Source organism: Triticum dicoccoides, chromosome 1A (genome assembly GCF_002162155.2).
Source record: "Triticum dicoccoides isolate Atlit2015 ecotype Zavitan chromosome 1A, WEW_v2.0, whole genome shotgun sequence".
NCBI classification, from domain to species: Eukaryota; Viridiplantae; Streptophyta; class Magnoliopsida; order Poales; family Poaceae; genus Triticum; species Triticum dicoccoides.
The window spans coordinates 555,217,207-555,233,228 of NC_041380.1; the positions used below are offsets into that span (position 1 = coordinate 555,217,207).

Genomic DNA, 16,022 nt, shown 5'->3' on the forward strand with positions numbered 1-16,022 from the left:
CGTTCACAAGGTTTCAGTGAAAAACGATGATTTTTGTGGCTTGTGTAAAAAAGATAAAGAAATGCCTCGTGAATAGTTAGAATGAAGCATCAGAATTTGTCTTTTTTACACAAGCCACAAAAAACGTCGTTTTTCACCGAAACCTTGTGAACGCACATAAAATGTCCGGATATAGACGCGGGATTTTTGTTTCGAATTTTTCAACTTCTCGGAATTTGGATTTCGACAATGGGTGCATATGCACCTAGGAGCCAAAACGCCACTCTCTCTCTCTCTCTCTCTCTCTCTCTCTCTATATATATATATATATATATATATATATATATATATATATAGAATTTGCAAGCATTGGAAAATCCATAAATAAGTTACAATAGCCATTACAAGTTAAGTAATTGGCTGGCCAAAATCCATGTTGTTATCTTCTGCACAATTCCATAGTGGTCATATTTTATACCTAAATTTACGTAAATATGTTTGTATACCTTCTCTAGAGGGATAGTTACATAGTTTTCCATAATTGAGAAGATGTGATCTATTATGTATGTTTATCCAATATAACGAATGAATTCCACTTTTTACTTCTTAATTGCCCATGTGAAAGCTATTACCTCATTTTACAAGAATTCTACCAGATCACTCATTTAGTTGAAATATATCTACATTTTACCATATATAAGTTTTGGACCCATCACAATAACTCCAGATCACGTATTGGCACCCATGGCATGCCACATCGAATAGGTCATGACTGGCCCCACAATAAAATGAAAGTGTTTGTTGAGTAGTTTAAAGCAAATGGGGCACTCTTGTCAGAAACCTTCATGGTGACCTTCCTACGCTTTGTTGGCCGACCGGTGTATGCCGGCTCGTCCACACCATCATCCACACACTACACCAAATCTAGCTCCAGCTATAAACCGATGTGGTACTGTGAGTATCATGCCCTCCAGCTCAGCGCACACTTCCTTGATAATGCGCCAATGCATGTGGTTCCCGTGTTAGGGGCCAACCATTTTATGCTCAGACTAGGCGCAACCATGGCTTTGGGAGCTCACTGTTGTAGCATCCGCCGGATATAGGAGTCGGTGATGGTGTAGCTATGTGCTAATTTCTTTCCAATTTGTGTTTCTTCCTCGTGTATTCTTGCTTGTGTTCAGCAACGATCATGTGTTATGTAGATTAAATGGCAAAAACTAGGTACGTGTATAGATACCAATAACCCTGTACCGACACCATTTGTGTGGGCAGGACCAAATAACAACATAATGGTCTTTAAAATCAAATGTCTCAATATCCTAGAAAACCGACTCTTCTTCGCTGTTCGTCAACAAATACTAAGGTAGAGCTAGAATATATCCTTGAATCCATGAAGCCACATGATCATAGTTAGTCGTCCACTCAAAATCTTCCCATCTTCCCTTAATCAATCAACACCATATGATCGCAGTTAGATCTTGTAGGCATACATTTGTGTGCCACTATGGATGCTCATTTCACGTTAATCACGACAGAGTGTGGCTTAGTAAGCTAGGTGCCACATCACAACTACTTTAGATGTGGTCCTAAGGTGTGAAAATGGTCCACAACTTGAATGAGGTAAAATGTGGATAAAATCCTGCTAATTGGGTTAATGGGAGAAATTCTTATTAAATGGGGGCGATTATTGTCATAAATGCAAACCAGGGGTTAAAGCATGGAATACACTCTAAAAATGATTACCTCATGATCCCGCTGTCTACTAAACTAGCTAATATCATGTACAAATGCAGTTGACTGATAAACTGATGTTTCTATAATATCATTTTCATTTTATTGTATAATTGTAAACCAGGTTAAAGATGGTTATCATGCAACTTGCCCAAGGAAGGTAATGACATGGGCCGTCGTAAACTACTATTTGTATGAGTGAGTGAAATATAAATTTATTGTGACAACTAAATTTGTATATAGTGCAACAACAAAGGTAGAGCATCAAAAAGTAGGTAGTAAATTAAAGCGTGACACACAACTCTCACAATTGAAGGTAATATAAGGCGGCGGAAGAGCATGTCTCCCATCATGTTATGACCACCATACAAGAGGACAAACGTGTCCACATGCACCTAAACAAGGGAACTAGGGAGCAGCAGAATTTGGAGGCATCAATAATGACACCTTCACCAAGAACCATGGCAGTTTAGATGTTCCAATAAGCTTCACACCCATATATGCACCCCTATAATTTGTATGAAATGGATGAGATACAAAAAACTCAGACTGGACTCCACATGATCTCCGCTCTCACACGATCAACACCAGCACCTTCCTCCTTGCCCTAGTCGGCCTCAATAGGTACCTAGATGGATATTACAGTCCATCACTGGCGCTACAGGAAGACTTATAAATATGGACGGCTGGCAGATAATCATTTCATGCTGGTCGCCCCAGAACTGCTTACAAAGATAGAGGTGATTAGATGATTTTGTGACAAAATCCATCTATAAATTCTTGTAGCTTTTTCTAATTAGTTTACTTGTACCCTTGTTTGTCCGTATCCAGCAATACACTCGACCGAGCTAGGATCTTCCCCCGGTGATGAGCTGCGAGATCCCGGAGCTTGGTTATGCAAGAGCACCACTGTATAATGGATGAACCATAGCATGCATTTGCGTCCCAAAACCAACGTGTTCCACTAGTGAAGTGATGGTCAATGAATTTCGTGTTTTATTTCATGTTTATATGTCCAAACAAATTTTAATGTCACGACCAAGCGATGATTTTCCATTGCATTTAATCATAAAACGTGCTTGTTCATGTCCACCTACAATTTTAAAGTTGAATTGCATTGCCAAAAGTGTGTGAGTTTCTTTGGAGTGTTCATGTACGATTTGGCGAGGGTTGCACGCATAGGAGAAGCTGGCGCATGTCACATGTGACTACTGAGTCGCCGCTAATGGGATCCATACTCATTTGAAGCGGGAGCAACTAGAATAGAAAACAACGTTGTGGTACAAAAATAGAAAAAGTCGACCTGGACCGTCGGATTCAACATGGATGGCCCATATTCTAGTGGGGATCTGTGCGCTCTTGTTTACAAAATAGCCCCTCATTTCTAGTTATTTTACTCCCAATCTCCGCATGTTTTTGACTGGTCGTGTCCTTCTTCTTCCAAATCGAGCCGCGGCGGGTGAGCTCCAGCAAATCCCTAACCCTAATGGCTTGCGAATGGCGACGGCGGCGTAGATCCTGTACCTAGCTGGGCTAGTTTGTCTGCTGGAGGAAGGTTTCCATCTCTGCCCCAAGCTGTACCTAGTTGTGCGACCTTGGCTACAGGAGGAATCCTGGTCGTCTCGCCGCCGGCGGTCGGACTGCCCGGGCGGACCTCTCCTGTTCGGCGCCGCGACGTTGGCTGATCGAATCTCCAGGTACCATTCCCCAACGCCAATTTACCATTTGTCTTACCCCCAGTACAATCAACAAGATCTCGAGGTGGTATATTCCACGGCTGATATTGCTCTAACGCTATAGATTTGCAGGCATTATTGCCATTGCAACAAACTAAACTCCATGTGTGTGTTTTCCAGTAGCTCAACTCCACAAGGCTCCCCCTCCCCCTGTGTGCCTAGCTTCGACATCTACTTACGGCAGAGAAGAAATCTTGAGTCTTCACGAAAGCAGGTTTGCCATGCTCTGAATTACTTCTGTCAACTTAGATGAAATTAGGAAAGTAGTGCATCGTTATGATTGATGCTTGATGATGCATCCATGTTCCTTTCTAGGCAATCATTTAGTCTTTGATGTAGTGTAAAACGTGTAGGAATTGCTTAAAAACGTGAGATGTACAACGAGCCAGGTAGCTGAAGATCATTGCTTAAAAACAAGAGCACCGCACCACTGCACCAGTAAACCAACAATGTGAACTCATGGCACTGATCTGCATTTTCTCAGTCAGACTATTTTTCATAGAATTCAAATCATATATCTGGACTTGCCCAACCCTACAAAAGTACTTTCAAAAGCTAGAGGAAAACTCTTTACGTACAATCAGCCAGATTACCCTTTTTCTTGTTCCATCATATAAGATCTTCGAGCAATTTGGTATTGTGAAACCTTGTTAACTTGCTGGAACTGTACATGAGAACGAACTAGTCTCATCTACCTGTTAAAGTACTTGAAAGTGAAGTGCTTGTCAGCACAAGACTAAAATTCTGTACACACTTGCAATATGTACCATTCACTGGTTTTTGAGAGTTAACTATCTATTTGTCCAGTGATGGCAATGAAACCAAAAATCATGCTAGTTTTCTTGTTGTGAAACAATTGTGTTCGCTCATTGATCTTCCTCATTTAGTTGTAATAACACATTGATTGTAAAAGAAAGCTGCAACTTTTTTTACCTTCTTGCATGTAAAAATAAGTCTCCTTGTGTGAATCTCTTTAATGTGCAACCTTAACTTTGCAATCTTGCAATTGGGCTGATTTCTCATTTTGTTGTATTCAAGGTGAGTGAACAATCAGCTATTTGGATTTTGGCGTAGAACACATTTTCTGGTTTGGTATGATGGATAGAGGGAAGTAGTGCTCGTCGACTACTAAGCTGGCCCCTAGTGTTCTTTCGGTGCATCTCGACCTGAAATGGAGGGAAGTAGTGCGACGTCACCTTTAGAAGAGCCAACATTTCGAATAATTGCAAATTGTGTGCCAACTCTATCAGGTGAGAACACATGGTCCAAAAGGCAAATAATATGTTGACACTAACTAATATTCTGTTAATCCCTTCTTTGATGTTGTTTGCCGAAAAATTATTTGCAGCTGTGGAATCGGTCAACAGTGCCGAAAATCAAGTTTTCAGCGATGCTACCTCATTTGGGGAGATTAATTCTCCAATGCTTCTCATTGATGATTCCAGTACACCAAAGAAGAAACAATCCTTCTCTCAAGAGGTATCAACGTTTGTCACATCTTACAATACTTGTAAAATGGCCTTGAGTATGGCAAATAGTACTTTAAGTTTATCTGTTTCAAAATGTATGAGTTATTGCAATACAAAATTCGATTTCTTAAGTGAATATAGCATCTACTTTGTACAAGTCAATGTGATATCACCGTGGTCATTGATACTAAACATGCAATTTATGTTGTAGGGTTCTTTGTATAAACCCCAATGTCACGAGGAATTGAAGCCTAAAGTAGGGATGCTATTTGATGATATTGGCTCGGTCCTGGAGTTTTATAGGACATATGCACACAATGTTCGATTTGGTGTACGTCTTGGTCAGCAAAAGGTCACCAATAATGTGCTTCAATGGAAGCGCTTCTTGTGTGCAAAAGAAGGCTTTCGGCCTGAGAAAGGTATGGTTGTTGTTGACCCTTCAAAGAAAAGGAGAAAGGTGAAATTGACTAGATGTGGTTGTGAAGCTTTTATCTATGTCACCGGGAAAGTGATGGCAAATATAAGGTAGCTTCACTCAATGAATATCACAATCACCCTTTTGTGCCACCTAGCCAGCAACACTTGATTAGATCTAATCGACAAGTTAGTGAGAGAGTGAAGTCAACATTCCACGATTGCCAGAAAGCCAGTATCGGTACCGCCTTAGCATATAGGTTTCTGCATGTTGGTGCAGGGGTTTTTGACCATGTTGGCTGCACACAAAAGGACCTACAAAATCACTATGGTGTATTGAAGAATAAAATAAAAATTGTGGTGCTCAAATGGTAGTGGACCAACTTGGTAGATTGAAGGCTCTCAATCCTGCTTTTTTCTTTGAGTATGAAGTTGACGAGGTTGGTACATTGCTCCGTTTGCTCTGGACAGATGCGACAAGTAGGAAAAATTATGGTCATTTCAATGATGTGCTCTCTTTTGATTCAACATACAGCACTAACCAATATGAATACACCTTTGCACCCTTCTGTTATGGCCGGCCGGCTTAGGTCCGCAAGTTATCTTAGTTTTTATTTTCAGATTAGGCAAGTTATCTTAGGCAAGTTATCTTAGGTTGATTCTTCTACAAGTTATCTAGGATATAAATATAGGTTGTAAGACTCTTTTTGAAGGCAAGCAATAAGAAGAATATTATCTCCTATTGCCCGGCTCCCTGAGGAGCCGGAACCCTAACCGCCAACAGCCCTAGCCGCCGCCCTTCTCCTAGCCGCGACGGCGCCCTGCCGCCGGCGCGCCCGATCCTCGCCACGTCTCCCTCCATCCTTCCCTTACCACCTACGCCCTAGACCTGGTAGAGTACTTGACCCTACCAATTTGGTATCAGGTAACCGGGTTTCGACCATGTCTCCGCCAATTCCACCGCCACCACCACCGCTGCCCGCCAACTCCTCCACCACCGCCGCCTCTGCGCCGGGCGTCACGGCCTCGCTCTCGGCGGGCACCACTGCGTCGCTCTCAGCGCCGGTCCTAACGGCACTCGGCACCACGCCGGGCCAAGGGCAGTCACAGGCCCCCGTCCAACACTCGCCGCCGCCATCACCTCCCCCGCAGCTGCAACAATTCACACCGGAGGCCATGGCGGGCGTCCTCAATGACCTCGTCACCGCGGTTCAAGGGATCTGCCTCTACCTGGCAGGTCCGTACGGACCGCCCCCACCACTCCATCCAGCCATGGCCGCGGGTCAGCAGGCGCTTCCGTGGTACTCGGCACCGGGGGCCGTCACCGGAGGCTACCCGGCGCTCCCCGCCCCAGCGGCCGCACCGCCGCCTTGGGCGCAGTGGCCGCCGCAGATCGCGCCGGCAGCCCCGCCGCTTCTCGCCACCACCGGGCCGCAGTGGCCCACCTGGACCGCGCCGGCCGCGCCGTCCTCCATCGCGCCCTATCTTCCAGCGGCCTCGGAGCAGGGTCCTCCACCGGCCCCGCCCAGCCCTAACCTGGGCACCGGCGCCTCGGAGCAGGGCCAGACCCAGCAGCTTCTTCCGGCGTCACCGCCGGCCCCCACGCCGCAGGCGCCGGTGCAGCTCCACCAGGCGCCGCCGCCATCGACAGTACCACCACCCGCGCCTAGGGCTACGGGTCGGCCCCTACACCAGGTGCAGTTTCCACCGTCACCATCGCCGATCCCCGCTTGGGCGACCGGCTCGTCTTCGGGGCCGGTCTACTCCACGGCGCCGGAACACCCGACGCCCTCCCTGCGGTTTGATCACCCCTCCAGCTCGGCGAACTACGCCCCGGTGCTTCCCGACCCAGCATACGCGCCGGCGGCAACTACGGCCGCCCCCGGGCACGGCGGACCGACACCCCCTCGCTTCGCCAAACTGGACTTCGCCACCTACGAGGGCATGGAGGACCCCCTCAACTGGCTCAACCAGTGCGAGCAGTTCTTTCGAGGGCAGCAGACGCTCGCTTCGGATCGCACCTGGCTCGCGTCCTATCATCTTCTAGGCGCAACGCAGACCTGGTACACGCCCTCGAGCAGGACGAGGGCGGCATGCCACCATGGGAGCGCTTCCGGGAGCTCTGTCTCCTCCGGTTCGGGCCTCCTATCCGCAGGAGCCGACTGGCGGCCCTCGGCCGCTTACCTTTCACATCCACGGTGCAGGACTACGCCGACCGCTTCCAGGCCCTAGCGTGCCACGCGCCGGGCGTCTCCGCCACTCAGCACGCCGAGTTATTTGTGGGCGGTCTACCGGACCATATCCGCATGGACGTGGAGCTTCGGGGACCCCAGGATCTCCAGTCGGCCATGTATTACACCCGCGCGTTCGAGTGCCGCGCGGTGGCCATCCAGCAGGAATCACCGTCCCAGACTACTGGGTCGCTACCCGGACCGGATTCCGCGCAGGGTCGGCCTGTGCAGGCTTCTGCGGCACCCCTCGCCGCGACCGCGGGGCGCCCGTTCCGCCGGCTCACCCCAGCTGAGATACTCGAGCGTCGCCGCCAAGGGTTGTGCTTCAACTGCGACGAACCCTACAAGCCCGGCCACGCTTGCCCGCGACTCTTCTACCTGTAGGTGGCAGACTACATTTCGGAGGACGTCGTCACCGCTGACCTGGCCGCCCCAGATGTCGAGAAGGTGTTTGACGCTGGTTGATTACCTCGAAGAGTTCAAGCAAGCGCTTCCCCACCTTGCAGCTCGAGGACGAGCTATTTGTGCAGGCGAGGAGAAGTGTTATGGCCGGCCGGCTTAGGCCCGCAAGTTATCTTAGTTTTTATTTTCAGATTAGGCAAGTTATCTTAGGCAAGTTATCTTAGGTTGATTCTTCTACAAGTTATCTAGGATATAAATATAGGTTGTAAGACTCTTTTTGAAGGCAAGCAATAAGAAGAATATTATCTCCTATTGCCCGGCTCCCTGAGGAGCCGGAACCCTAACCGCCAACAGCCCTAGCCGCCGCCCTTCTCCTAGCCGCGACGGCGCCCTGCCGCCGGCGCGCCCGATCCTCGCCACGTCTCCCTCCATCCTTCCCTTACCACCTACGCCCTAGACCTGGTAGAGTACTTTATCCTACCACCTTCACTGGAGTAAACCATCATATGCAAAGTGTCTTTTTTGGGGCGGGGTTTCTACTTCATGAGACAAAAGAATCTTATGTTTGTTTGTTCAAGGCATTTCTTAAAGCAATGGGTGGGATTGCTCCTACAGTGATCATAACTGATGAGTGTATTAGGATGAGGAACGCTATTGCAGAAATTCTACCGAACAGCAAACATCGATTGTGTATGTGGCACATTATGGAAAAGGTTCCTGGGAAGGTCCGTCCTGAATTGAGGAATGACCTTGGTTTCTATGATAGGTTGAAACATTATGTCTGGAATTCTGAAACACCTACTGAATTTGAGGATAGATGGAAGTCTTTTATTACAGAGTTTAAGTTGGAGGACCATGAGTGGTTCGCCAAAAGGTTTCAACTTCGTGCGACATGGATACCAGCATATTTCATGGATATTCCCTTAGCTGGTCTTCTTAGGACAACTTCAATTTCAGAGAGTGCAAATTCGTTCTTTAAGCGTTTCATATGTCGGAAGCTCACTTTTGTTGAGTTTTGGCTAAGGTTTGACACTGCGTTGAAATGTCAGAGGCAGAATGAGTTGATTGCCGATAACACAAGCGAGTACACAACAAGTGAAGTGTTGACATCATGGGAGATAGAGAAACAAGGCAGGGAGGTATTCACACATGAGATTTTTGAATTGTTTCAGGCTCAGGTGCTTGCTGCAAGGGATGATTGTGATGTTCAAAACACAACAAATGGTGAGGGTATTAAAGTAATGTCTGTTAGCGACCAATACAACAAGATTAGAGAAGTGTGTTATGATACAACAACCATGGTTGCTAAGTGTTCTTGCAAGCTTTTCGAGTCCAAAGGAATTGTGTGCCGCCACATTATCCGAGTACTGAGGGGTGCAAAAATAAATGAATTACCTAGCCTTTATGTTCTCAAGCGGTGGGAGAAAAATTGCAAAAGGTATATTTCTTGCAATTTAGATTTAGAAGAGTTAATGCTTATTTGCCTTGACATATGTTCTTGCAATTTAGATTTAGAAGAGTTAATGCTTATTTGCCTTGACATATGTCATGATGTGATTTTTTTCCTAGGGACATTATGTTTGATGGGGAAGGAAACATACTTGAAGAGAATTTCATTGACCCAGTTGACATGGCTGTGAGAAGAAAGATATCTGCTGTCAGGAATAAGCTAGAAGATCTCATACGGACTGCTAAGTGCTCCATGGAAGGAGTTGAATTTCTCCACACCAGCTTGTGCAAGGCTGAGTTGGGTTTGAGGCAGCTAGTATCAGTCGTACCATGCGATACGCAAGAAAATGAGGAGTCATTTATTGGTAGCATCATTCCAAAGGATGTCACCATCCTCACACCTATTGATATCAATGCAAGGGGCACATGCTCTAGAATAAAGGGGCACAGGGATGGTGTGAGGGGTGGATCTGGTGACAAGAAAAGAAGGCCAGGAATTCATCAAAAAGTCGCACGCAAATGTAGCATTTGTAAGAAAGTGGTATTCCATGATGCAAGGACATGCTCTATGAAAAATATTACACAAGAGTAGAGGTTTGTGATTCTTCTTTCTTCTAAGAGAACCACTTTTTTGCCTTACTATAATGTATGACATGAAATTATTTGTTAACACTATTAATCCACATCTAAAAAATAGTCATAGGACTCCATTTTAAAAATTCAAACCCATTTCTTTCTCCTTACTGTTTATGCTTTGTTATGTAGATGTAGGAAACTATCATGTTGTTGTCTACATTGGAGTAAGAGTGAAATGGGACCTCATCAAACATAGCACTCTTCATCGAACATCTCTAGTTGTATATGGTTTCACTGCCATTTTGCTCTAGGCTCACATAATTTCCTGCAATATGAGATCCCCGCCCTAAATTCTATGAGCAGTCAACACAACCAGACCTTGAACAACCACAAAATTATTCTAAAATGAAATGTGGCTGCATGCTAGTTAACATGTGGTCATGGTTGGCAATGTCCAATTCAGGAAGCAGTTTATATGGTCTCTGTTTTATGAAGAAATATTATATGAAAATATGGGTATTTTCCCCTTTTGACCCTTACAGAAATGAATCGCCCATAAATACATATAATGTTTGTTCTAGATTTTTTTTGAACAGGTTTGTTCTAGATAGTAACAATACCCAAATGATTTAGCTGGTTATATTGCATTACAATCATCTTTCCACTAACGTATTCGAGAAAACGCTGTAGGAGATTTCATCTCCCCTGTGGAAATAATACCTGATCAAATATTTTAAGTATGGATGTGTGAGACTGTCTTGTGCTCAAACTGATTCAGATTTTGTTTGGTGTCATCTTTCCAGCACATCAACCTCCATGAGCAAGAAGTACCAACTCCGAAGATGCTCATGTCCATGCTGCCAGATTACGACGAGAGAGCAAGTCTTGCTTGCTGCCAAACCCGCTATAACTGAGTGGTCTATCCACTGTGCTTTGCACTGAGTTTGTATCAGACTTGTAGACCATGGACCAGTCCTCGCTGAGAATTGATGAGAATTATGTAGTTCTGTATATGGTACTGTAGTTGTTAACCTGTTGTATGCATGTTCCTACTTATTTCTGCCTGTTTTGCTTCCTGTGTTCGTGCATATAGGAGCTATTGTGTTTGGATGATAGATTTTTCTACTTGAGTCACTTCTGTTCATTTGATTACCGATTTATGTGTGGCATGGTCCAGCTTGACATATATTTGAATGAGATGACTTCAATTTTATTTGTATGCAAATATTGTGATATATATTGACAATTTTTTCAGGGGCCAACAAGTTTAATTTTAATGGGTAATCAGTGAGACGGAGCCTCAACGTTGAGAGGATTTGAAAATTAGTCTTATCTACTGAGGACAAAACGATTGAATATGAGAAAGTTGGGGTCATACTGTAAAAGTCATGTTTTATATGCATACATTATCAGGGGTTTTTCCATAAAATGTCCATTAAGTGTCTGGGATGTCTCCACTAGAATATGGGCCATCCATGTTGGATTCGACGGTCCAGATCAGTTTTTTCTATTTTTGTATCACAAGGCTGTTTTCTATTGTAGTTGCTCCCATTTGAAGCTGCGTTTTCTTTGGTTAAGGAAACAATGGCGACTTGAGTGATGTGACTGGTATTCATCCTTGCTCCGCCTCATGTAGAGTGGCAGTCATATTTCGCTTCCGAGCACATTTTTGAGAAGTAGATATAGTTTCTTTTGGAACTGGAAGAACTCAAAGTGAACTACACTTTTTTATTGTAGCAGATCGCTCAAGAAACTGTCAATTAGCTATAGTTCATCAACAAAGGTCAACAACTATGGAAATTGTAAAACTGATCTCCACGTTCTCTGTTTTTTATGCCACTGGCGGATAGGTCTCCTTTGGGCTCCCAGCCACACAATGTCCCTCTGGCGCACGGCGCCCACGAATTCCGCGGCTACGCACACACAAGCCACACAACAGAGTGGATGTTTTTTAACTAAAGTCGTACGTATTATACAATAACAAATGCAATTAATCAAAATGTAGGTGCCATATTAAATTCTGATTCGTTCTCTCTCAAGAGAAGGTTATATAAGTTGGCCGAAGACGCATCAATCTCATGTATGCTCAATACCAGAGGATTTCCAACTATATTTTTTCAACACAATTTTGTTGTTATCTACGTCTCAATGCACATACCAAAAAAACCAAGGCATGCTAGGATTTAGAGGCATTAGGATTAGGAATGACACTTCCACGGAAATCTGGAGACACTCTATATGCTCCACATCTCCAGCAACCTTCTCATATCGTGCCACCAACCTTCTCATATCATACCACGTGTCTACTCTAATCTGAATTTACGACCCATAACTTGTGTCAGTGTACGTGTGTATGTGTCTATTATCGTCCTGTTCGTGTTACCGGTCTGCTTATGACCCAAATTTCTAATCATGCTTATTCTGTTGAAAATTGAGTGTCATCAAACTAGAGTTGCTAATAGTTTAGCTGGTATTGGTAGATCTGGTGGTAGTATTGCTTGTTGGTTGTGTTGAGTGCCACACGGTGTTACTCATTTTGTAGTAGCCGACTGTAATTCTGTTTATGAGGAATAAAACCCACATTATCCCTCAAAATGAAAAAAATATCACGTACTTTTTTTTACAAAAAGAATCATATCTATTATAAAAATTCATTGAAAGCACAAACCGCCGAACCACCACTACCGCCGCCAGAACGACCCGTTGCCGCTCCAGATCGGAGCCGGCATGACCTTGTCGGTGACAATCAAGGTTGGAAAAAGTGGTAGGCGTAAGCGAGGCGGTTGGCCTTCGCCTAGTGCCTAGGCGGTGCTTAAGCGCCCTAAGCGTGGCCTAGGAGGTAATATAGTTTTTACAATCAAAATGTATTTGTGGTATTATATGTGTGTCAATATTAGTTTAAGTCACATTAATAATTTAACTACCAGCTACTGCCATTTGAATATGACATGTTTGGCATATCAGTGCAGTATCACAAGATTTCTCACTCGGGTAGACAACTTCTTGCTAGCCCTGCCTAGACTTGCGCTTATGTCCTAGGCAAGGTGTTTGGCCATTGCCTAGCGCCTAAGCGTGCCTAAGCGCCTCCTAGGCACTGCCTTTTCCAACAGAGACAGCTGGAAAGTCTTTGTGCATGAACCCGGAAGGACCAGCGCTCCGGAGCCGCAGTCCGCTGAATTTTGAATTGATCTGAAGAATCTGACACCAAATATCACCGTTGCGTTGCACGATGAGAAACCCTAACATCACTGCCTCGTGGAGCTGGCAGGAGTCTACGTCAGAGCTCTGTCTAATCCGTCCCAACAGACAAACTTGAGGATGATCAGGCCCCGAAAGACTGCCTTGAATAAGAAGTGCCGTCATCCTTCCAAACGCCGCCCCTGCGAGAACTGAAACCATACCTATCTACTAGCTGGATTCGAGGCAACAGAAATCCCCTCCCCGCCACATGCCGCCACTGGAGGGGGGGGGGGTGCAAATCCACGGGCTCGCCGATGGAGATAGTGGGGGAAAAAATCTCTCCCGTCGAGGGATTCTAATATCACATACTAACCCATCAAATCGTTGAGCTGGTCTACCTCTGAATTATGTCATTTAGTATTCGATCTGCTTAGAAACACAAATTTTATCTAAACATAGTACAGCTAGTATCATGTATGTATAAATGGATTTGGACATTGAATTGGTCGTTCCTATCTTCGTTTTTCCCCCTTTTTTTGCATTTGCAGGTGAGTAGGGACGTCGACCTAGCCCACGGCGGCGGCAGCATCGGCCTCATAGGCCTCATCGCGCAGACGGTGCTCGACGGCGGCCGCCTTGTCGTCGGGTATACAACGCTTCCTCTGCACGACAAGTTTTCCTCTGCTTCTTGCAGACTGCTCTGCTCTGCCGTCTAACACATGCACTGACTGTTTCTTCGTTCGGTCTCTTGGCAGGGTGATTCTCAGGGCTCTCATGCCTATCGAGGTATGCTGTACGTAGCATTGTGTATGTCCACTTGTCCAGCCTAGCAGAGTAAGAAAAGTTCTGCTCCCATGTTCTGATTCATACTGAAATTGTACTGCGAAAGAAGCCATCCTGTCTACTTCTCTAGCCATTGTGTAAGGCAACTTTCCTGCAATAATAGTAATAAAAAGATAATTTAGGTGAATTTGGTCAAGGTTTTGTTTTGTTTTTTCATCTGAGTTCAGCGAGTATTTAACCAAAAACTACCACATTTCATGGAAACGTAACAGAAAACTACCACTTTACGATTTTGTGCGGAAAACTACCACTTTTGTTCTAATACGTGGCAAAAAACTACGAAGTCTCGAAACCGGTCGCTTCGTCCGCACTAAGCATCAAACTGACCAGTCGGTCCCACGTTTCAGGTGCCACGGTGGCCAACCGACTCCCGCCGCGCGTTAACCCGTTAACGGCGCGTCCGCGGTCGGAAACGGCGGCTGTCTTGCGTTCAATGCAACGTTTTGGTGCATTGAACGCAAACCGACAGCCGCCGTTTCTGACCGCGGACGCGCCATTAACGCACGGCGGGCATCGGTTGACCACCGTGGCACCTGAAACGTGGGACGGGCTGGTCAGTTTGGTGCTTAGCACGGGCGAAGCGACCGGTTTCGAGACTTGGTAGTTTTTTGCCACGGATTAGGATAAAAATGGTAGTTTTCCGCACAAAATCGTAAAGTGGTAGTTTTCTGTCACGTATCCGTGAAATGTGGTAGTTTTTGGTTAAATACTCAAGTTCAGCCGTACACCTGAAAAGTCACTTGGCGCATGAGGGATTGACGCAGGTCTGATTTTGTACGTACAACATTATATCCAGCCGCTGTTTCCTGAAAGTTTCACTTCAATTTGTACTGACAGATATTAGGTGAGAGTGTGGGAGAAGTGAAGGTTGTACCTGACATGCAAGGGAGGAAAGCAAAGATGGCCCGACGATCTGAAGCATTCATCGCTCTTCCAGGTGCCACAGGCATAGTGATCTTTCTAATCATTATATCATTATCAATCAATCGCATTCATAAGTTAGTAGAGCTTGCTTACAATTTTCTGTTCATCAGGTGGTACGGAACCATGGAGGAGCTGTTGGAGATGATGACATGGTCCCAACTCAGAATTCACAAGAAACCTGTAAGCAACCGAGCATAATAGATAGATTGTACTTCATGGAAAATTTGGCCGCAGTTTTTACGCCAAGAGTAACTTCAACATGCTCCTTCTTACCCTCCCTTTTCACATGTGATGTAAAAAAATAAGAGTTAATTAGACCACTACTTAACCAAATCAATGACTCAGATATATTATGTACTTTTACCTCTCGTGTGAAGAGGTGGGGTGGGGTGGGGGTAAATTTGCCTTACGCCAAACCTAAATAAACTGAGATTTCCTTTGCTTATAAAAATCATATCAATATAGGACTTCCTGCTAAATGATGATGGTTAGTATGATCCCCTGCTTGCATTGTTTGACAAAGGCGTCGGAGAGGGCTTCATCAACCCAGATTGTACAGACATACTTGTCTCGGCGCCAACCGCCACTGAATTGTTGACAAAGATGGAGGTGATTTGATAATTTTGTTGTGACATCTATTTTTATATTCCTGTACTATGTTCTCAAATGTGTTTACATGTTCTTTTTTCTTCTCTGTGTGTCCAGTAATACACTTGGTCGCACCAGGAGGTTTCCCCAGCAAAGAGTTGGGAGATCTCAGAGTTTGGTTACACAAAAGCACCACTGACAAATGGATGAACTTTACCATTCATTCCACTGATATGATGATGCACTTGTTGTTTTTCTTTGATATTTTTCCTACGTGCCAAAAGAAATTCAACATCACGATTGGGGTATTATTTTTGTCTTGTGTTTAACTGTACGGTGTGCTTGTCATTGCAATGTATGGTTTCAAGTTTGAATTGCATTGCGAAGTGTATGTTTGTTCTTCTTGCTGTCTACGGTGAACTCGATCCAGTCATAGGTGTACATATAGAAGCAGCCGAGACATATTTTACGTGATGTATACCTTTTTTTTCACAATTTAC

General features: G+C 44.9%; 1 protein-coding gene, 1 long non-coding RNA gene and 1 pseudogene across 2 annotated transcripts; all 3 read left to right on the forward strand.

The window, feature by feature from the left end:
* Nucleotides 1–3,169: 3,169 nt before the first annotated feature.
* Nucleotides 3,170–4,917, forward strand: LOC119328010. Its single transcript, XR_005158814.1, has 4 exons — nt 3,170–3,407; nt 3,567–3,660; nt 4,485–4,696; nt 4,795–4,917. It is a non-coding gene; the product is annotated as an uncharacterized LOC119328010 (long non-coding RNA).
* A 3,857-nt stretch (nt 4,918–8,774) lies between these two features.
* LOC119328072 (protein FAR1-RELATED SEQUENCE 5-like) lies at nt 8,775–11,034 on the forward strand. Its single transcript, XM_037601139.1, has 3 exons — nt 8,775–9,400; nt 9,532–10,005; nt 10,791–11,034. The coding sequence occupies exons 1-2, from the start codon at nt 8,874–8,876 to the stop codon at nt 10,001–10,003; spliced, it is 999 nt and encodes a 332-aa protein (XP_037457036.1). The 5' UTR covers nt 8,775–8,873; the 3' UTR covers nt 10,004–10,005; nt 10,791–11,034.
* Nucleotides 10,952–15,732, forward strand: LOC119355118 (annotated as a pseudogene).
* The last annotated feature ends 290 nt before the right edge of the window (nt 15,733–16,022 follow it).